General features: G+C 41.5%; 2 protein-coding genes and 1 long non-coding RNA gene across 4 annotated transcripts; 2 read left to right on the top strand and 1 right to left on the bottom strand.

Annotated features, from left to right (window-relative positions):
- Positions 1-3,944: 3,944 nt before the first annotated feature.
- On the top strand, positions 3,945-7,033 carry prdm12b (PR domain containing 12b). Its single transcript, XM_008306494.1, has 5 exons — positions 3,945-4,170; positions 5,667-5,857; positions 5,972-6,127; positions 6,349-6,463; positions 6,576-7,033. The coding sequence occupies exons 1-5, from the start codon at positions 3,945-3,947 to the stop codon at positions 7,031-7,033; spliced, it is 1,146 nt and encodes a 381-aa protein (XP_008304716.1).
- A 2,687-nt stretch (positions 7,034-9,720) lies between these two features.
- On the bottom strand, positions 9,721-10,637 carry LOC103376125 (uncharacterized). The gene is made up of 3 exons (XR_521284.1): positions 10,546-10,637; positions 10,123-10,221; positions 9,721-10,031 (listed from the first exon to the last, which is right to left on the bottom strand). It is a non-coding gene; the product is annotated as an uncharacterized LOC103376125 (long non-coding RNA).
- Positions 10,638-11,690: 1,053 nt separating this feature from the next.
- fbxw5 (F-box and WD repeat domain containing 5) lies at positions 11,691-21,962 on the top strand. Of its 2 annotated transcripts, XM_008306493.1 has the most exons (10): positions 11,691-11,693; positions 14,237-14,432; positions 14,532-14,689; positions 15,269-15,449; positions 15,903-16,051; positions 16,187-16,528; positions 16,627-16,810; positions 16,909-17,056; positions 17,738-17,950; positions 19,618-21,962. In XM_008306493.1, the coding sequence occupies exons 2-10, from the start codon at positions 14,246-14,248 to the stop codon at positions 19,901-19,903; spliced, it is 1,848 nt and encodes a 615-aa protein (XP_008304715.1). In that variant the 5' UTR covers positions 11,691-11,693; positions 14,237-14,245; the 3' UTR covers positions 19,904-21,962. The 2 variants fall into 2 exon arrangements, with proteins under 2 accessions (XP_008304715.1, XP_008304714.1); XM_008306492.1 differs by lacking the exon at positions 11,691-11,693 and having other exon boundaries at positions 13,699-14,432.
- The last annotated feature ends 359 nt before the right edge of the window (positions 21,963-22,321 follow it).

Here is a 22,321-nt window from a genome sequence, read left to right as displayed (position 1 = left end):
CCTTGATTTTGATCCTCTTCCTCTTAAACGTGCCGTCCCTGTGGACACTTTGGACCTGCTGCTCCTTTGTGGCCGCAGTAATACAGTTGTACCAAATAGCTGAGTTAGAGAAACATGTTTATTATCAATATGAGCCACTCTGGGGTACGTTTTCTCATCCATGGGGTTATTTGCTGGCCTTGTTTATCTATTACACAGGGGCAGAGGGAGGTTTTACATTTCATAAACCTCATTTATGATTTTAAACCAAAAAACTAAAACTAACTTTATTCAGTAAATCACAACGTGGGGTCATTAGAACAAGCTGCATTTAAGATTTGTGTGAAAGGAAATCAAAGTGACATATCTTCTGCTTTGTTCAAATAATTCTCTGCTTGCTTGCAGGTCAGCAGCACTGCTCCTGAACACAGCACAGCTCAGGGTGAGTAGTGTTTCACTATCAGCAGACATGAGTTGGAGCTCTGCTGCTGATTTCTGGATCCTGTTTCTTCTTCACTGGTACTAAACAATCCACAAAAACAAAAGTAGATCACCATGAGTTTAAACACGTGGTTGTCTGCTGTTTTGGGTAATAATTGTGAGCAAAATATTAACATATTAGATTATTTTAATTGTTTATAATGTAGTTTTTGTGCATAAATATGTGTCCTGTTAAGTGATATAGAATGTGCTTGTAATTTACTGAGGTGTTCAGATTTTTTTGGCCATTTCAGAGGCCAGTCCCTGGAGTTGTGTATTCCACATGCTTTTTTAATTTATTTATTTGTTTATTTTGGCAGAGATATGACTTAGAATTTATATGATTAACATAAAATATAATCGAGGCATTGTCCAACATTATAAAGCAGAAAAAAGCTCCACCTGAACCACCAACAATAAAATACTACAGTAACAAAATACAACAACAACAGTAAGAATGAAGTGAGTCACATTTATCTGGTGACACTCCTGGACTTTTACTGAAGCATTTTTCTTTTAATGCAGGACTTGTGATAGAGTACATTTTATTTATTTTGTGTTTTACTTCACATAAAAATCTGAGCACTTGCATCATTCCTGCATAACCCCTCATAGCAGCAGTGAATGGATTTCTTATTGATTTGTTTGCTTTGTTTGTGCATGTTCACTGTTTGTAAAGAGCAGTAGGGAAAGATTTAATGAAGGCTTTTATACAAGTAAAATAGCAGTGCCACCATACTTCCGTTTGTCAGAATCTACTCAAAGTACCTAAAAGTGAAGGTACTCATGCAAAAAAAGGCCCATTTCAAAATATTTACTTGCTGATAAAGAGAAAGAAATTAAAATATCTTCGTTTAATTCATGCAGGAATTTGTGTTTTTGCATTGAATTACATCATAATGATTAAATTATTGCTTTAGTATCTGATAACTAAGTGGGAACATAAGATGGACCCATTTTTACAATTTAATATTTGTAGAAAACAAGGCGTGGGACGAGCCAAACAATTTAAAAAACGCTTTTCCTCGCTGCGTAAATGGCGGTGCTGCGCGCACCTCCACCTCCTCCACATCCAGCAGGTGTCCTGACTCCCCCCCGGTCCTGTCCAACAACAGAAGGGAGGAGGAGGAGGAGGGAAAAAGGAGCTCTTTAGGGAAAGGAGGGACCGCACCGCTCTCACCTTTGCAACAGATAAGCCGATCTTCAGTATCCAGCACACTGTGGCAGCTACCTTAATCTGTTTTTAATGACACCGCGGAGGATCCCGGGAGACTCTGCGCTCCTTTTTCTCTCCCCGCTTGCAGTTTGCAGAAGTGTGTGTGTGTGTTTGTGTGTGTTTCCCTGCAGCAGGCCTGACTCAGTTATTCTTAATGTGGATACTTGAGCAAGTGACAATTATTTTTACGCATTGTTTTTCCTGCAAAACGCACGAAATAAATGCACCTTTCGTCCAAAATTCAACCTTCTTCTACTGTTTTAACCATCTCAGCCGTCAACTCCTTTAAGTTTAAACGTTTAAATCTTTTTTTAAATACGTGCTCGAGTCTATTTGCTTCACTTTTTCTCCGGGCAGATTGCGGATAAGCGTAAAACTCTCCTATTTATCCACAAACAAACGCTTTTCTTTGATAGGTTTCCCAGCAGCTCTTTGAAATCCAACAATTACCGTATTCTTTGTGCAATAATTGTCAATCATCCACATTAAATTGATAAGCTTTAAATGGACAGAATAATAGCTTAAATTGTTTTACAATGGAACAGCTAAGCAGGATGATTTGCTATTGCTGACATGCCCGCGGCTTTACCAGCTCCAAATAATGCCATAGGTTAATGCATAAATAAGCAAATCAAATCCATGCGTTACCCCAATTCAATTCATTTAATTCCTCTTTAATAAAGAAGCGGCCCACCCCCCTGTCCCCGCCATTTACCTCGGATTTGTGCGATGAATGCTATAAATGTAAATCAATCTAGATGAGAAAGAATCCCATTGAAAGCGCGGAGAAATTTCATCTGGGAAAAGGAGACAAATGTAGGAGGGGCCCGCTCATAAAAAGCAGCTGTTTCACAGTAATCTTTTTTCGTGCCCTGTCACTCACCTTGCCTTTTCACTATCTCTGCTTGCTCAAAAAACCTCTCCGCTATTGTATTTACTTGCCATATCTTCTTTCCCATTACATTGCCATAGTCCATATTCGTCCAGGAGAGAAAGAGAGAGCACAACTTGCCCATTTTTTCGGACAATCCCCCTTGTAGTTGTTGGAGTGAAAAGAGGAGTGCATGGATGTCAAATTGCCCTCAAAACACCATGAAAGATTGATTTGCAGCACTTTTCAGGGCCCTGACATTACTTGGAGGGGAGCTGAATAGGAAACCTGTGAGCCGGGGATGGAATAAAGATGTCCTCTCTGCTGGAAAAGAAGGAAAACTGCCCATTTAGCCCCAGTCCATCAAGCCCGAAAAATAGGCAAGAGAGGAAAAAACACAGAGGACTGTGACTATAGAGAAGAAAAGGGCCATATATACTCATCTAAACGTTGCCACAATACCGAGGGGGCTCCGAACATCCATGAATATTAAACCGCTTACCTCAACAAGGGCTTGAAAAAAAAGAAAAAGAAAAAGAAAAAAGTGAATCACGTCAAAGCAGCTTTGCATTTTTTGCATGTGAACAATGCTGTAAAAAAAAAAGGAGAGAGAAACACCAGCACGTCGAGCTTGTTTCCATTCTTGTTATTCCCGCGCTAACTCCTCACAAAAAAAATTAATATTACCACCGCATGAATACCAAATGCCTGAGAAAAAAATAGGCGAGCAACTCCCAGACTCAATGACCCACTTCTGCGCACAGAAACTTCAAACTGACACTTTTCTGTTCTTTTGTCTTCACGTCTTTAAAAAAAATCATCCTGTTGCATTATTTTAACAAACAAAATGCATTTATTTTAATTGATTTTCATGCGTACAAACAGGCTGTTAAATATGTGTGCAACAATCTATTTCTTATTTTTATGCTTTTACGCACTTCAATTTTGAATCTTTTCTGTCTTTAAATAGTGAAAAATTACATTTCAACCAAGCATGCATGCGCAACTTTGCACAAAATCCTACTTTAATGTGCGTCTTTACGCGCAGATAATTAAAATAAAGTTTTGGCCACTCTTAACCCCCCCCTCTCCCCTCTCTCTCTCTCTCTCCTGCGCGTTTTTAATGCCTGTGCTGGTGCAGCAGGCAGGTCCACACGGCGAGGGGTGTGTCATTAATAAGTAATTAGACAGGGGTCACACTAGCCACTTATATAAAGAGACCCTCACAGCCAGGCAGGGCAGTTTTACGCGCACAGCTTGGAGCAGAAAGGACGGACTGAACAGCAGCTCTGCGTGTCTCCTTGCAGCTGCGCCACTAATATCATTTCTGGGGTCTCTCCGTTTCTCTCTCTCTCTCTTTCTCTCTCTCGCTCTTTTTTTTTCTGTGCGTCTTGCAACATGGGCTCCGTGCTTCCCGCCGATGCTTTGGCACTAAAGTCTGGATTTAAGTGTCCGAGTCGCTCGCTGTCGGACGTGATCACCTCGGACATCCTGCACAGTTTTCTGTACGGCAGGTGGAGGAACGTGCTGGGAGAACACCTGGCGGAGGAGCGCCAGAGCGGCAGCGGCAGCAACCCCAAGACCGCCTTCACCGCCGAGGTGCTGGCCCAGTCCTTCGCTGGAGGTAGGCTCACCTGCTGCTTTTACTTTTTAATGCTTTTATTTAAATGCAATCCTTAAGTCCAGACTGTGTGGTCACAGTTGTGTGCAGGTTTGGAAGTTTTTTTTTATTGCAGTTATTGATGCGTAAAGTAAGTGCCAACTGTGCGTAAAAGTGCGTCTTTAATTGCACTTTGCAGGGACAGATATCAGGATTTATTTAATAGAATACATATTTTCATAAAAGTACATTTAAATTGGATTAATGCATTTTTTAAAAATAAATTAATTGCAACAAATCTAAGAATCCCCACACTGGAAATTTCATTTATTTGTCCCCAACGTGACACTAAATTTGTACATTTTTCAGCAGAATCAACACATTTTTTTTGGATAAATTCTGAGACACTAAAACAACTTCCACTGGCCTCCCCTGGAATTTTTTCACCCCAAAGTTTCTCCCACGAACTCCTCGCTGTTTTCTGCGTTTTCCCTCATTTTTTTGCTGCGTTTATTTCGAGCCATTTAACGCGTTAACCCTTTCAGAGCTCTGGGACCTCGCGTTTAGAGGCTTGTTAGGCGTGTAACTGCCGCTGATTGAAAGACGCAGGGCATTAAATTCATTTGGTTAACTTTGTGCTTGACCTGGGAAAGTTTCCACTTAAACCTCGAGGAGAGAAAGGTTTCCTTTCTTTGAGATGTCCCGGGTTTTTATCCCGCATTCATCAATCTCCGGGCAGTCTCTTTTCCTCTCTTGGCAGCTATGGGGCTCCGGAGCTTTTCTCTTTCTCTCCCCTTAAAAGATTTGCTGTTCCTCGCATAATGCACCGTGAAGGCTAAATCTAATGCTATTCATTGCATGTCAACCATCTAATCGCCTTTCCATTTTTTTGTTGCAGAAATTCCTGAGTCTTTTAAACAAGTCCTCGTTTCATTCAGCGCAAATTTATTGCTACAAAGTTCTTAAAAGGATAATGAATTTGGAATTAGCCGTTTCTTTTCCAGTAAACTTTAATGAATATCACATCTGAAGCATGACAAATTGCTGGACCCTGGGCAATAGAGGACCATTTAACCCCTATTCGGCCGAGCTTTTTCGCAGCCTGAAATAAAAAAAAAAAAAATCTTTGATTTTGACATTAAAGACGCACGATTTTTTTTCTTTTCTTTTCCCCCCTTTCTGCTGCGGATGAAAATGCTTTCCGAGGGGGTTTTGCACAACAAAAACTTTCAATTCAGCCAGATAATCGAATTAAACGGAGGATAAGGTGTAGCTTAATATTTCGTGACTAAAATAAGATCCAGTTCATTTGCTGCTTTCAGGACTTTTTGCAGCTTTGGGCTTCTCTCACCCTCAGAACATCTCTGACCACTGAGTCGCTCTTTAATCTGCAGCTTCTCTCATTCACATGAAAACATTTTAAAATATGTCACTGCGGTTGTTATTTCTATCATCTAGAGTTCCCTGTCGTTATTTTAATCTCCATTCTTCATGCTCACGTTGCTTCTTTTTGTCTGCAGAGGTGCAGAAGCTGTCCAGCCTGGTGCTGCCCACAGAGGTGATCATCGCACAAAGCTCGATCCCTGGAGAAGGTTTGGGAATCTTCTCAAAGACCTGGATCAAAGCTGGGACCGAGATGGGCCCCTTCACAGGGAGACTCCTGTCCCCTGAACACGTGGACCTGTTCAAGAACAACAACCTGATGTGGGAGGTGAGCACAAGTTCGTCTGCAGGAAAGATTTTGACCTAATGTGACCCCAGAATCCTGAGTCAGACTTTAGGCATTTTTTCCTTCGTGTGTGTTTACATCGTTTGCTTTGTTCAGGTGTTCAACGAAGACGGCACAGTGCGTTACTTCATCGATGCCAGTCAGGAGGATCAGCGCAGCTGGATGACCTACATCAAATGCGCCCGGAACGAGCAGGAGCAAAACCTGGAGGTGGTGCAGATCGGCAGCAGCATCTTCTACAAGGCCGTGGAGGTGAGAATGCACTTTGGATTAGCTACTGCTCAGCAGTTTAAAAAGCAGGCCGAAGGACTGGAGGGATCGTGCAAATATTCTGCAGAGCAGCGCCGCCTGCTGGTTAAAAGAAGACTGGAACATGTGGTTTTTGTAACTTGGATTTTGCACCAGTTTTAAAGGAACGCATTGAAATTATATGTTAAAATACTGAGCATTTGCGCTCTGTCTTGCCACCACAGACCATCCCACCAGACCAGGAGCTGCTCGTCTGGTATGGAAACACCCACAACACGTTCCTGGGAATCCCTGGAGTTCCTGGAACAGATGAAGAACTCCAGAAGAAAAGCAGAAATGGTGAGTAAAGCTCGATTTGTTCAATTTTAGCACAAAGAATACAAATAAACCGCGGAGCAAGTATCATCCATATGAAGTTTTTAACCCACCTCCTCCTTGTTTCTTCTCCCAGATGACTCCCACCCCTGTGACGGCCCTTCCTCCTGCTCTCCCTCCTCCTCCTCCTCTTCCTCCTCCGCCCCCTCCACCACCGCCGGTCGGATGCGCTGCGTCATCTGCCACCGCGGCTTCAACTCTCGCAGCAACCTGCGCTCCCACATGCGCATCCACACGCTGGACAAGCCCTTCGTGTGTCGCTTCTGCAATCGCCGCTTCAGCCAGTCGTCCACGCTGCGCAACCACGTCCGCCTGCACACCGGCGAGCGGCCCTACAAGTGCCACGTCTGTCAGAGCGCCTACTCGCAGTTGGCGGGCCTCAGGGCGCACCAGAAGAGCGCACGGCACAAGCCGGTGGCGCCCGGCGTGGACGTGCCCTCCCAGGTGTCGCCTCCTCCCCCTCCTCCCCCACAGATGACCGCCATGCCCCACCAGATGCCCCTGGTGCACCACATCCCCACCATGGTGCTATGATGACAGACGCACGGAGGGACTGTGTGGCAGTTGCACTTTAGATCACAGCCGTAGTGGAGAAGCTCGTCATGAAACAAGCTCTGATTAAGGAAGAAAAGTTGATGTAACACCTTCAGATTTCTTGCCTTAATTGTGTTGCTTGTATCTTTGGCTCTCATGTGGTCAAAATTACAGCATAAAGATGTTTTAATGTTTGTATTTTGGAAATATACAGTTAAAAAAAAAAAGATCAACTCTATCCAGATTTTTCACGTCATCTGTTGTCAGTGCTTCTCTGTGGAATCATAAGAAGTTAACAAATGTCATATATAACTACAAACGTGAGACCAGACGGATATTTTCTACATTTTGATCCATGTTTGTTTTGCATCACCAGCTCAGGTGAAAAGTACCTTCAGAGATCAGTAGAGACTGAGGGACGTTGTTCCATCGCTCCACACTGTAAACCGAAATTGTCACTTTAACCTTGTACAGACCAGGTAGAAGTGTGTAACTGTAAAATTGTATTGTATGCTACTGTACATGTGAATGTAAATACATTTGTGCTTTCTTCTATTCTAAATAAATGATATGATATGATATTAAACACAGTGTGATGTTGTGTGACTTGCACTGAGAGGGTTTAAACTGAACCTGTCGAGGTGTGCTTGTGATAACAGAGTGCGCGGAAAGAAATCCAGACCACAAACTTCTCTGCTCGTAAACCACACTCAAGTAATTTGACCACTGTTGATGCAGAACGCTGGGGATTTCTTATAAAAGCTATAGAACAGTTTTCTAAACTAAAGAAGCCACAGATTCTCTTGAATTCACTTTGAGTAAGCAGTAAACAGTTTGCACAAGTTTCATAATTTTAAGATAAGATTCATCTGGGTTCTTGCACATAATAATAATTCACTATCAAAACTGATATTTACTATTTCACAGAGCTTCCACTGAGCAAAGCCAAAATCAGTGTATATTAGACAGGCAGCAGCAGATGCACTGGGCAGGTGAAGTGGTCGTGTCCTGGGTTTGAACTGCTGACAGCCTGGATGAAGTCTGAAGAGTTGTGTGTTTGTTCTTTATATATCTGTGTCTGAACATTTTAAATTCGGAGGTAGTTTGCCAGTGTTCATGCTACTACAGATCGCGTGTAACTCTGTTGCTGTACTTTACGACCAGGTTACATTAACAGTCTCCACAACTTTGGAAATGTGTAACAGGTGCACTGTTAACGCTGAAATGCTGCAGTTGTGAAAGTGCTTTTCTGTCTGTTGATCCTTTAACAGCAGTCAGTGCAGCGTCTGTAGCTGAATGCACACCTGCTTATAGGAGGACAACCAACGCTTTGTATCCAACAGATGGCATTTTGAATAATGTTGTTTGTTAACAATTCTATGTGCACCACGGTGTGAATGGCTGAGAATCTGTCACATGGGCTCTCATTTGGTTGTGTGCAGGTTTTTATGATTGCTATATGCAGTAATCTATTCAACATTAGTGGTGGAGGAAGTATTCACACCATTTCTTAAGTAAAACTACTAGTCTCACTCTGTAAAGGACTCTGTTAAAGGTAAAATTCATGCACTGAAAATGTTGCTGAAGTAAAGAAAGTGTTGACACAAAAATGAACATAAAAAGGAAAAACACATAATGCAGAACAATATCCCTGGTGGCTGTTATACTACTATATATTACATGATTACATTTTCACTCATGTATGAATATGAAAGCAGGATTTCATTGTTGTAGTTGGTTGAGGTGGAGCTCATTTTGAATTATTACCTGCAACTAATGATTCTTTATTTCCTTAAACAATTTGGTCAATATCATTTCCAATATTACTCTCTCAGTAGGATGTTTAGGATCAGTTTCGGTTTCATGTGCAAGTTTGTTTATTGTGATTTTTTTTAATCATGTGCAATATTGTTTTATTTCTTCAGTATTATTATCAGTATGACCTCTTCATTTTCTAATTTAGTTTTAGATTACTTATTTTAATTGTGAAATAATTAATCACATTTATATCTTTTTGTGATTTAGTATGGATCTGCATCTATTCTCAAGATATTGTGATTTATTTTTATTTCTGAGCAATAGCCAGAAATTTATCGTATCCTATCATATTGTATCTTATCTTGTCTTACCTTATCGTATCGTATCGTATCGTATCGTATCGTATCGTATCGTATCGTAGCGTATCTTAGCGTATCGTATCTCGTATCGTATCATATCGCATCGTATCGTATCGTATCTTTGTAGGTATCTATCTATTCAGTTTGAAACAAAAAAAATCCAAAAAGTGCTCTGTTATTCCTGTAAATTCACTCATTGAACAATCGACTGTTGGGTAGTTTCATTTATAACAAAGCATCTTGTTTTAGATGTTGTTCAGTTTTTTCTTTAAAAAAATTCATTTTTTTTAAAGTAACTAAATCTGTCGGATAAATGTAATGAAGTTAAAAGTACAATAGTGGAAATAAAGTATAATCAAAAGACTCAAGTAAAGTTCAAGTTTCTCAAGTTTGTACTTAGAAGTACTAAGTTACATTCCACCACTGTTTCTTGTAGCAATTAACACACCATTTCTTTCGTTATTTTTTTTCTCCACATGATGGCACCAGACACTCAGGAAAAAAGAGATTAATGACAGAAAAGCAAAGCTCCCTTGAGGAGACACTGAATTCCTCACTCAGACACTCAAATGCTCATCAGTCCTTTATTTAAGTCACTGGATCAGCAGGATGTGCTGAAAACATTACAGTGAATGTCGGATAGAGTAGAGCCACTGCTGCACTCGTCAGCTGTCAGACATCATCCGGCTTCCCAAAGAGGAGTTTTCAGACAAGTCATCATTAGAACAAGTACAGAGCAGCACAGAGTTGAGGCAAAGCAGATGTTAACACGCTGTGAGCAGATCAGCTGTCTGTCTTGTCTGTCCACGCTGCAGGGAGGACTTATGGAGGTTTGGGACTGGATGGTGTTGCATCATTACAGACTGTCCACACATTCTGCCCTGCACGGTGAGGAAAACAAAACAGCTTATTCATGAGATCTCTGCAAGTTATTATTTTAAAAATGGCATCATTTCAGTCAATGAGGAGCACCTTTACACTTGAATGTTTTCTCTGATTTCTCTGATGATGTTATCTCCGTCCCCGAAGAGCCACAGCAAGAAACTACCCAGTTGGCAGCATTGTACAGGGCTGAAGGAAGAAGGAGGAATAGTTTACTGTTATCTGTTTGTAGTATCAACCACGATGCTGGGTAACCTTTAGTGCTGGAATAAAGTAGTAGCAGGTAACCTGATCCCATCCCTATCAGGTTTAACACACTCTGTTTTACACACTAGCCTACACTGCATTTTCATGTTCTAAGTCTTTACTTCATTAACAACAACAATGAAGGAATAAGGTTGTCCAAGGGAAAATAAACATCATTATACACTTAAACAAAGTGAACAACGATGAAACATATTTGCTGTGACGTTGTCTGTCAAAGACTTGCTATGAATTGGTTTAAAAACTTACCAGAGAATATCCATCACAGCATCGTTCCACTTTATTTAGTTTTTTCTTTTCGAGTTGGTCTTGAAGTGCAGCTCCGTTGTACCTGGTCAGCGGCCAGCGTTATGTGTACAATGACTCTACGAGCCAATGACACAGCATTTTACAGTCACAGAGGCTCAGGTTCTCCAGTGACTGATGCTCATTATGGTGTCACTCGACCCAGAGCCTCCACACTCTTACACATTGTAAGAAATATATTACTTATTTTCCCATTTAGTGTTTACTTCATGGACATGAAAACAAAATGATATTAAGATCAAAACAACGTATAAATAAATGTTAGTTATCTTTTTATACAATCCATAATTATAACAATCATATGTTGATCATGAGTATGACACCAGCTGGCATCAGAGTGCAACAACTGAAGCATATTTGTAGGTTTTAGGAAGGAGTATTCACTCAGAGAAGTAAATTAATAAAATGATTATGTGCTTGTGGGTTTATTAAAATTTCAGCATCTTCTTCTCAATCTGCACTCAGTCGTGACCGTGTCAGTATAAAGTTGAAGTAAGGCTACATCAAATGAAAAGTCATTGCTGCAGTGTTTTCTTTTTGTTCTCCTCTTACACTTTTATATATTACATAGAAAGCGTTCGTTACTTTCTTTTTAAAGTTAATGCATAACACTCTATATGTCGCTCATGTAAACACTATATTTGTATTGTCAGAAAAACACAGAGGCTTATTTTGTACTGTCACTATCTTACCTCAAAACCAGTTCTTTAGATTTTCCTGACCAGTAAACTGATTTCAAGGCCATTGTCAACCAACAAAGACTTAAATTTGACTGTATCTAGTGATCAGGAGGGGGAATCAAAGGGAGTGTTTCAGACCCTATATTTTGTGTGGAGAAGTACAATATCTAAAATTAATGTACACGAAAAAAGGTCAAAGAAACAGAAAATGAACGTTAACCTTTCTACACTTTATATCTTAAGTCTTGAATCGATTGAGTTGGCCTTGCTGTCGCGATGATGACTCTGTTATCTGTTAGTCGAGCCTTGCCGCTTCACCGCTGCTGGAGGATTGTTGTCATTTTTCAGTAGCTAGCCGTTAGCGCTGGCTAGCAGTTTGATTTTTCTCTCCAACATACTTTGATCCAGCAGGTGGGTCACAGTTTGTCATCTGCTTTGTACGAAGCCAAGCTAGTTAACTCGTGCAACGAAAGCTTTAGTTTCTGAAAATAACAGCCTGCTGTCCAATTTAAGCGTCGTCAGGTGCAGCTAAAAGTTGAAAACAAATAACAGCTAACAGCTAGCTGTCTTGGTAACAAGTTAGCTAGCTTACCGCTAGCTTGACAGACATCTCTGTGTAGCGTAGCTGTAAACTGAACCTGTCATTGATTTTGATTGAAAAACATACAAACATGCTGTAGTTATCAGATATTTGACTGATTAGCGTGTCGGTTTTTAAGCAGTGAGACGAAACCTGTGTGCTTTCAGTGACAACACAGCGACTTATGTTTTTTTTTTACGCACAGCGAAAAATGTCCATGTTAGGTCATCTTCACACGACGGTGCGGCTCAGCAAAGAACAGCTGAGTAATTTTAGTAAGGAGTTACAGACGGTGACGAATATTTCTTATATAAAATTCAAATTGCATGAAACTCCTCATTTTTCACTACTTTTTTTGTTATCTTGTAAGTGAGGAGTTGCCACGCTAACATGGCTCTGTTCCAGCAGTGGCTCTCTGACGAGGAACTAAATGTGTCATTTGTTTGTCATGCTGCCTTTTTCTCTCTTACAGCTTGGAGAATAATGTACATTTAAGCTAACAGGGGAACTGCAGATTCACTGACATGCTCAACATGGTGAAAGTGTCTTAAATGGACTGTTCTGACAGCATGGCAGTGTTTGCGTTGTGACAGCTGTTAGCCTCAAGTTAGTCCCATTAGAGAGGGAGCCCCAAGTTATTTATGGGTGCACAGGGTTAAATAATGCTGCATGCTGACAGGATTCTTGGATAGTTTGCTCTTTTGTGGTACATTTTCAGTGTTTTTTTTGTAAAGATTTGTTTGCCACTGATGACAGCAAGCTGGGGTTGAATAAACCAAGAAATCTGATGCCGTAGCGTCAGAGTGTGACATGAATATTGTCAAACTGTGTATGATTTGAGCCACGTCTCAAGTGACTGGAGTCAGAGTAGGAGTTAAGGTCACACATACTGTATGCTTTGATCTCTAACTACAACTCAGCTCTTTGGTCGACCAGTTTTTACAGTTGTGTACGTGTGGCTTTCAAAGGATTATTTTATTATCTAGTGGAGACTCAGAATTTAATAAAGATATCAAATATGTAAGATGGATTTTAGGCGAACCTTAACATTTCCGTTTGATTGAATGGTGCGCCCATAACAACATGGACTCTTGGGTTGTAACGTTTCACATAATATGCTTTGATGACAGAGAATTTATGTGTGATGCTGCTGACTGTACAATGCAAGTATTGTACCAGATACAGCTGAAAGCTGAAGAGCTGGCTAACGGCTCATTTTCCCTGGGCGGAGGCCACTAGTGATGCGCTGCTTAAAGAGATAATAGATAACATTCACTTGTAGTAAATCCAAATCACACACTCTGGAGGAAAAAAACAGACACCAAAAGCAATTAACTGAAACACACGTACTATCAGCAATCCCATCACTGCTGAACACAGACTGTTTATCAGGACTGAATGACCAGACGCTAAGCACCACTGCTGCTACATCCAGTGTCTCTTAACTGAGTTATTTCAAGCAGGAGTATCTGTCAGCCATTAAAAAAGTGGGGCTGCAGGGTGGCGCAGTTGGTAGCACTGTTGCCTCGCAGCAAGAAGGTCACCACTTCATGTCTGCATGGAGTTTGCATGTTCTCCCCGTGCAGCGTGGGTTCTCTCCAGGTTCTCCGGCTTCCTCCCACACAGTCCTAAAACATGTTGAGGTTAATTGGTGATTCTAAATTGTCCGTAGCTGTGACTGTGAGTGTGCTTGGTTGTCTGTCTCTAAGTGTAGCCCTGTGATAGACTGGTGACCTGTCCAGGGTGTCCCCTGCCTTCACCCTGAGTCCAGCTGGGATAGACTCCAGCCCCCCACGACCCTAGTGAGGATTAAGCAGTGTATAGATCATGGATGGATGTTTAAAAGTATTGTACTTTTGTCATAGTCAAGTAGGGAATTCCACGTCCAAGCTGGCTGAAGTGAAAAGCAGTTTTGCCCAAATGTTGTCAATGGAAATGTAACATAACAGTCCCCTCTAGTGGAGGCTCTGGTTAACCTTGAACCGTCACTATACAGTGTAACAAACTGTTCGCCAGCTTGAATACTCCTACACAGGAAACCAGCATTTGCTATCAACAGAACATTTTCAGATGCCAAAAATATGCTATGTAGCTATATTCCAATAATGATGAGAGTAAGGTTTTTGTATTTTCATTGTCAGCTTATGCTACTATTCTGTATGTTTCCATACATTACCACCTGATTGGCTCATTTTGTAACACACAACCAGAATCTACGTTCAGCAACAACAGGAACAGGGAGTGAGAGAAGCAACTGAGACAGACAGTCTGGAACAACCTACCTTACTTGGAAACAAAAAATGACGTTGTTCTTGAAAGCATTCTTTACAGCTTTTTCCCAGCACTCTACTTAAGGTGTGTATGTGTCACTCAGGATGTTAGGATGGAGTGGGGCCCAGCTCTGCCAGACAGCCTGGTGTTGGAGATCTTCCTGCGTCTGCCCCACGATGCTGTGCTGAGAGCCGGTCTGACCTGCAGACAATGGCTTGCTGTCTCCAGAGATGAGTTCCTGTGGCGCGAGCTGTTCTACAGCTACTACCGCATACCACGCTGCGTCCCCCGACACCCAGGTTCATGTTTGTCGTCGTATACGTGTTAGTGCTTGAATTCAACTCCGCAATTAGTCCTCACAGAAACACTAATTCCACATCTTGCTTGTGTGTGTGCAGCGGCTGTGTCGTGGTACAGGGAGTTCAAACGTCTGTTCGACTGTATCCCATGTGTGGAGGTGCAGACTCTGAGAGAGCACAGCGACCAGGTCCTCCACCTGGCTTTCTCTCATAGGGGCCACAGGTTCTCCTCCTGCTCCAAAGACTGCACTGTTAAGGTAAACATCAGAAAAGGATTGAGGTTGCTTTCATTAGTATCTGTGTGACAGGTGAGTGTGTTCAGTGTTGAGGCCCTTACCAAACAGTACAGCCTTACTTTACCTTTGGGTTGCTGCACCTGCTTTAAAGCACATATTTCAGGGCCAAAGCAATAGTTTTCTTTTTGACAATTTCTATTCTTATTTACTGTGTTTTTACACATCTATTAGGTGTTTTACCCTTTGTAATATATCTTATTTTGGTTATATTTTTGGTTTAAAATGTTAGAGCTTGCTTTGGTGGTTGAGTGTATCTGGGGAAGCAGCAGCACTAGGCGGGGTTAGGGTAGATAAAAACATTAATAACAGTCAACAATTTGGCAAAAACTAGCTACAAAAATAGGGTGAAATTAAAGCATGCATAGTAGAGTCTTGGGGGCATTTTTATTAAGTCCTTATAGAGTCCTGCTTGTTCGTTAATATTATTTTTCTTCCAGATCATTTCAGTATAAAGTTCCTATTATTACCAACAGCTGCCATCTTCCTCATCATCTGCTTACTTATTTCCAAAACTGTCCTTCTGCTCCTTCTTGTGTACAGCTGTGGGACACTGAGCGCCCAGATGGTAATATCTCGCTGGTGCACAGCTCCAGCATGCGGCAGTTTAACTGGGGCTACACCCAGTTCTCCCAGTTCAACGCTGACGACAGCCTGCTGCTTGTGTCTGGCGTCTACCTGGGCCCGCACTCGTCTTCTGGGGAAATCGCTGTTTTTAGTCTGGGTAGGAACAAAAAAAAAAAAGTGTAATCGTTTCCTGTTGTTGTCTCTCCAAGTTCAGTTATTTTTAGGTTTCACATTAGTTAGGAGTCTCTTGTGCCACACTGCAGGCGTTACAGGTAAATGCAGCAGGATTTTAATTTGGTTCAAGGTTACACAGTTGTGCACAAACAAGGCTGATGCAGGTAAATGTGAACAATAGGTTATATTCAAGAATGATCATCATCTATTTTGGTTGCTGACATTGAGCAAAACATGCACCAGAAGTGACTACATTGTTTTCCAGAAGTCCGTTAGATGGTCTGTATTAAATGAAAACATACACTTTTGTTTAATTGTAATTCTGAGTCTCACTGCAGTATTCAAAGCAACTTCCCCAACAAAGAGTTTCTGTATATTTCTTCATTAATGTGTGTTTCCATGGCTCTGACTTTCCTCATTTGATGCGCAACTACAGAAAATTACACGCTGTTGTCACGGGTTAGAAACAAGCCATATGATGTGTTTGGCTGCTGGCTGAATGAGACCCATCTGATCTCTGGGAACCTACACTGGATCGGCAACATGACGTCCTGCTCTGTGCTTTGGCTCAATAAAGCCTTCCAGGTGAGGCCCAGCTGGACACGTCATTCAAAATGCTGAACAGAGTGCAGTGGGGGAATAATGTAGTGTGAAACAGGACACAACACATTTTCAATACACAACAATGTCTCCTCTCTTCTCTTCCCTTTTCTCCGACAGGATATTGAATCGGAGAACGTCAACGTGGTCAAGCGCCTTTTCAAGATCCAGAACATTAACGCCAGCACCATTCGCACAGTGATGGTGGCCCACTGTCGTCGCCACGACAACCCGGACTTGCTGCTGGACTACGAGGCGCAGTCTCAGACTCGGAGGCAGAAAGGACAGCAGCAGCACCACCACCAGCCTCTCCTCTTTGACCTGGGAACCTCCGGCAGTGAAGAGGAGGAGGAGGAAGAGGAGGAGGAGGACGAGGAGTGTCAGAGGGAAGCCAAGAGTCGCAGCCTAACGTCTGCCCGCCTCCCTCAACCCACCATCTCAGGCCTGGAACACGTTTTACAGGCAAGATGGGTTTGAAACTCCGGCATTTTGCTCAGTGTTTTTAAGGTAATCTTATTCTTCATTCTACTTTTTTTGTGCTTTTTCTTTCTTCCACTCAGAGTTGTAAAAATGTGGGTCAGACGGAGCTGGAGATTGAGACCCAGGTGGCTCAGATGATGGGCAGAGCCCACACAAAGGCCCCTGACTCCGGCCTCATAGAGCCTTCTGAGCCCAACGAGGGAGAGGACAAAACTTATTTACTCTTCACCACCGGCAGCCTTACATACTCTCCTCACCAGATAGGTACGATTGTTTACAAAGTGCTGCAATGAAACTAAAGCTTGCAGATATAACACACTGCAGCACATCCTTAAAATGTTGTCGTTGCACTTGTTTTCTAGGCATTAAGCGAATCAAGCCCGACCAAATGACCACTTCTGGTCCTGTACTTGGGGAAGAGCGGAGTTCGGATGAGTTTTTCGATTCCCTGGACCATGTTATTGACATCCACGGCCACATCATCGGTATGGGCCTTTCACCAGACCACAGGTAAACACAACAAGGCACACGTATGCGATTGTGTCTGAATGGGGTGGAGTTCTGAGCTTCATCACAGCTGTTGTGATATTTTTATATTACTGCTTTTAAAGTAGTAGTTAGAATATCACCACACCGAGACAGAATTTTTGGCGATTCAGAAAGTCATAAATAAACGAGGCAGTTAGTTATTTGATCAATTTGATAAGCCTGGTGTAAGTTTAGATTTAGTCTTTTGTTTATTGGTGCATTACTGGGTATTAGAGATCACTTGATGTACCGTCCAATCTGGCGTTGCATTCATGACAAATGTCACCGTGGCCGTCTCTGCCACTGTGGTGAGTATGTGTGAATAAAGCCGTGAAGGGAATCAACGGAAATGTGGCTTATGTCTGAGTGACAGAATGCAGTCACTTTACCAGACTGATGAAGTTAGAAATGGTACATACGTAAATGTTATGTCTGCAGAGAGCTTAACATACATACATGTGTGTATATGTAAATATTATCAGATAATATATAAAATAGCTAAACTCTAGGATTGATTCAGCTCTAGTTTTTGCTATATTTTCAGAACCCTAAAAGTCTTGTAAACAGACCTTAACTCAGACATCAGTGTCTGTGAACTGATGTAACATCATGTGTCAACTCTGCAGATAAGTTATGACAAACTTCACTTCTGCCGTTTTTCAGATACCTGTATGTGAATAGTCGAGCTTGGCCGGCCGGATGCGTGATCTCCGACCCCATGTCTCCGCCTCCGATTGCCGAGGAGATAGATCTGCACGTCATCGACCTGAAGAGTTTGAGAGAGGAGAGAAGAAGTCTACGTGCTCACCGAGCCTTCACGCCTAACGATGAGTGCTTCTTCATCTTCCTCGATGTCAGCAGAGACTTTGTTGCCAGGTTTGTTCTTTTTCCAAACAATATTTTCCCTCTCAGACGCAGCTTTCACTTTGCATTTTCCCGCGTTTGGTATTTGGTGGTCATCTATGAAAATGGAACTGATACCGCAGTGGTAGTAGATCTGTTCACTATTTGACTGCCCATGACGTAGTGAAATTTCTGTTTCCATACTGGCATATTTTGTAGAAATAAGCATCACGATTCTCGTTTTTGAACATATGACGTTCATTTTTCGCAGCAGTGTTGCTGTGGGCACATAAATCTAACACAGTGCTAAGCTGTAGTTAGTGTGACTGGAGATGGCACTTTCAGACACTGAGGTGTCATTTAGGGGTTTTCTAACTTCATGCTCAGGACCTGCTTAGTCATAAATGTGAGAAAAACAAAAACAAGGAGATAAAAATTACATGATTCTTTCAGACAACGAGGAACGATGAATCTGTTCAGTGTTCAGAACACATTTCTGAAGATATTCCACCCAAAACTACTTTCAGTTTAAAACTGATCCACCTGCTAAAATATCCTGTATATTATTCACCTACTTTATATACATATATATGTAAAAATAAAACACTTGCCTGGTCGGTGGTATCGTTTACTCGGAGTAATGCTGCTGTTTCAGAGTTTTGGGGGATTTTTAGCTGTTGAATGACAGTGAAAACTGGAAAATGTCCAAATGAGTCAAAACAGCTGACTGCTGGTGTCTTGAGAAGTACCTAATAATGATTTACAGGGTTTTGGAAAAGAACCTAAAGCACCTGTAAGATTTGTAAGAACCAAGTGTTTGAATGTAAGACTACGAACATAATAGACCGACCAGACAAAAGACCAACTTAAATCAGCGCGTATGTGAAGCTTCGCATGACAATATCAAGCCTTCATTCATGATCGTATTTCACTGTGGTGGAATATAAATAGTTGGTAATAAACAACACCTGGTGTTAGATTGAATATTGTTTAGAATACTAAAAATAGGCCTGATGACCTTCAGATGTTCTAACAGAAATCAACACATTCTAGAACAATTTCTGCTCGAACCAGCTCTAATATGCCTGAAAGTTTTATAGCACAAATTATGAATATATATAAAGATAGACATTTTTGCTTGAAATATAAAATCCTTTTCCAAAAATGAAAAATTTACATAAACTTATGAAGACCGTTTATTATTATAACAGTTTTCAATGAGTCTTATTCTAAGATGAAATCCTTGAAACTGCCGTGTTTTGCTTTGTCTCAAAAAACAATGATGATTTAGATTCTTTCATTGATTTATTAAATATCGGTTATGGTGATGTAGAAAGCTGTGTTAATCAGATTTTCTTCGTGTCATGGCCTCTGAACCTCTTTTGAGTGATTACAACTGCCTACAGCTGCTGACTTCTCTTACTTTACAACTGGATGTAAACTTTTGTTTGTAGAACCATTTCTGAAACGCAAAATTTCTGCTTTGCTTTGATTGATTTGATAGTAAAGGAAATATCTTTGGGCTGTTGATCAGCAAGACATCAGTTTTTGCTCTAGAAATGTCGCCATTTTAAAAAAAAAAAAAATAGTTCCGTGGGCCAAATCATTGAGAAAGTTATTGACAGATAATTCAACAATGAACGTGCACAGTGTTGAAATGAACTCCTTCCCTAACTTTTCCACTCCTCTCCCACCTGCAGCGGGGCAGAAGACAAGCACGGCTACATCTGGGACCGTCACTACAACATCTGCCTGGCGCGACTGGCCCACGACGACGTGGTGAACTCGGTGGCGTTCAGCCCCGCCGACCAGGAGCTGCTGCTGTCGGCCAGCGACGACTCCACCATCAAGGTGTGGCGTTCGCCGCGCATGGTCCGCCTCGCGCAGGCCCCCGCCCGGCCGCTGAGGCCCCGCAGCCTCCTGCCGTCCTGGCTGAGCCGCAACAAGAACTCCTCGTCTGCCGGCAGCGTCAATGGAAAACCATGAGTCAGGTTGGGAAACACTCAGAGCGGGAGGGAGCGGGGTGAGGAAAGTTTGATCTGTTTTCCTCTGTGGTATGAATATATATACACTCCATGTATATGTACAGTGTGGTTACAGTCAGTGGTTTTTGCTTGACTCACGGTGTTGTGACCTAAAGCAGCGATCGGGTGTCTTCAGCCGTCAAGGAGACTCAGGTTCAGACAGAAGAGAGCGCTGTTGCACCAACAAAGAAGAGAAAAATCACGCAGACTCTGTGCTGCTGCTGCTGCCGCTGCCGACAGAGAGAGATATGCAATGTTACCACAGATAGAGCTAGTGTAGAGCCGACTCCTAAATGCACAAGACACATGTCCAAAACTGTTCCCCGAGAGATGGTTGTTGTCTGTTTGTTATCCGTGACGTTGCGTCTGGACGGGTCGGACGCAGGACTCCTGGACCTGACGTGTAAATGTGTGTAAATGTTCTGCAGAGGCGGCATCTTGTGATGTCGGTTGTCGTGTCCTCCTCATCAGGGGCAAAGTGCAGTAACTGAGAATCCTTTAAAAAGTGTTTTTTCTTATTCATGGATATATCCAATTGATGTCTTGAGTATAAACCTTTAAATGAACCCTGATTTTTCAAGAATTATCAAACAGTTTAAAACCAAAAGAGGGGGGGAAGAAAAAAAAAAAAACATTGAGCTGCATTTAATGTAGCCTGCCTTGGTTTTAATGTGTCCCCTTTGTTTTTGTGCCCCCCACATGTAGAATTATCGATTTAATATAGTTGATTTGTTGAGGAGCAGTTAGCGTGACGCATGACTGTGAACAGAACCTGTTGTTTGTGTAGCTAATTGTTATTGGACCTATATGATGTAGAAAAATGTATTTAAACCCTTTTCCTTCATTAGCAGCACAACGGTGCTCCCTTCAGTTTTGTCCAATCATTCTCTGACTCATGAGGAACAAATGGAGGTCAGTTAGACTTTATGAAAATTGAAAAACACATTTTATTTTTTTCCCCTAGAATTGACAGAAGGGTTGTTTTCTTTGCGAGCAGAACTTTCCTACAATCCCAACATAGTTCACTGTTTCAGTTCACTGTTACTGAACTAGTCCTCCAAATTTCCAGTTTATCACCTCACCACCGCTTTGAGTCTGTTTGTTCTGGGATGTCTTGTTTTCTATTAAATAATGTGCACATTGGACACACTGCTCCACAAGCAATGTTACACCACTTATTTGTACACTTTAAATCCCCAAATTGGTGTTGAAGGCATTATTTTAATACGGCACAGATTTGATTATTTAATTCACACACTTTTGTTTTTTTTTAATATTGGTAGGCTGTAATGCTAATAAACACATTTAGTAAATTGGCAGTTTGATTTCAAAGAACACATTGTACACCATTGTTTCAAATAGAACACTAAGTACAAGTTGAGTAACAAAAAAAACTCACACACGTCACCCTGTCCTTTAATTTATCTGTAATGTATGAATGATGCACATCTTCCAAGTTCCCCAGGATGTCCTGGCGAATATTGCTGAAATGTGATCAGTTTAAAAGAACAACAGACAAGATTCAAACTCGTACAGACTTTTCAAATTATGTTGAGATGTTTGCATTTACATTCACATCATGCTTTCTTTTTTTTCTTTTTAATTCTAATGAACTGGTCTCAAACAGAGAGCTTGTTTTTCTTTTTCAGTTGCGGTTTAACCTTCATGAGGGTCAGGTACTTTACCTGGTACATATTTGCATTTCCACGCAAAGTGGAGGTGGTGACTGATTATAAAACCTTTTATTTCTCATTGTGTGTCGTCTCATCACTTGTCAAGTTTTAGAGAAAACCCGAGACTTCATCGGCAGATCTTTCACCGACTGATCGGTATTTTCCACGTTTTGAAATGTGTGTGTCAAGTCACGAACTTTCTCCTAAGCTCCCTTCGACAAACTGTCACGATGTTGTTTTGAATTAAGCTCCATCTTTATGATCACCTTTCCTGTTCTCTGTTGTTATTTTTATTCTCCCCCTTAAATAATAAAAAAAAGCATGCCCCTGCAAGGCCTGAAGTCTGAACAAGTGTCCGATTAAATTCTTTTCTACTTGAAAACTTTTGTTCTGGTGCAGTGTTGTGTCCCAGGGTGCAGTTGTTTACTCCTTAAATATAATTAACAAATGAGGTGTGTGGGTGTTGTGAAATCAGCCAAAGAAATCAATTAAAAGAGCAAACAGTGCCAAGACTTTCCAAGTAAACATTCAATTCAAATTCTAAGCCTGGGTGTAGCAAACAGAAATTCAAGAGAATGGGTGTGGTGGATACCTCGGTCTGGCTCAGGCTCCAGGCTGCTTAATGATTTAAATACACAAATTAATACAAAACTCTTTAATAGGCGCAGTCAGTCGTACGTACCTGCGGAACACGACGACCACAAGCA

Source organism: Stegastes partitus, unplaced genomic scaffold (assembly GCF_000690725.1).
Source record: "Stegastes partitus isolate 25-593 unplaced genomic scaffold, Stegastes_partitus-1.0.2 Scaffold3674, whole genome shotgun sequence".
Taxonomy (NCBI): domain Eukaryota; kingdom Metazoa; phylum Chordata; class Actinopteri; family Pomacentridae; genus Stegastes; species Stegastes partitus.
This window is presented reverse-complemented; position numbering and strand designations above follow the sequence as displayed.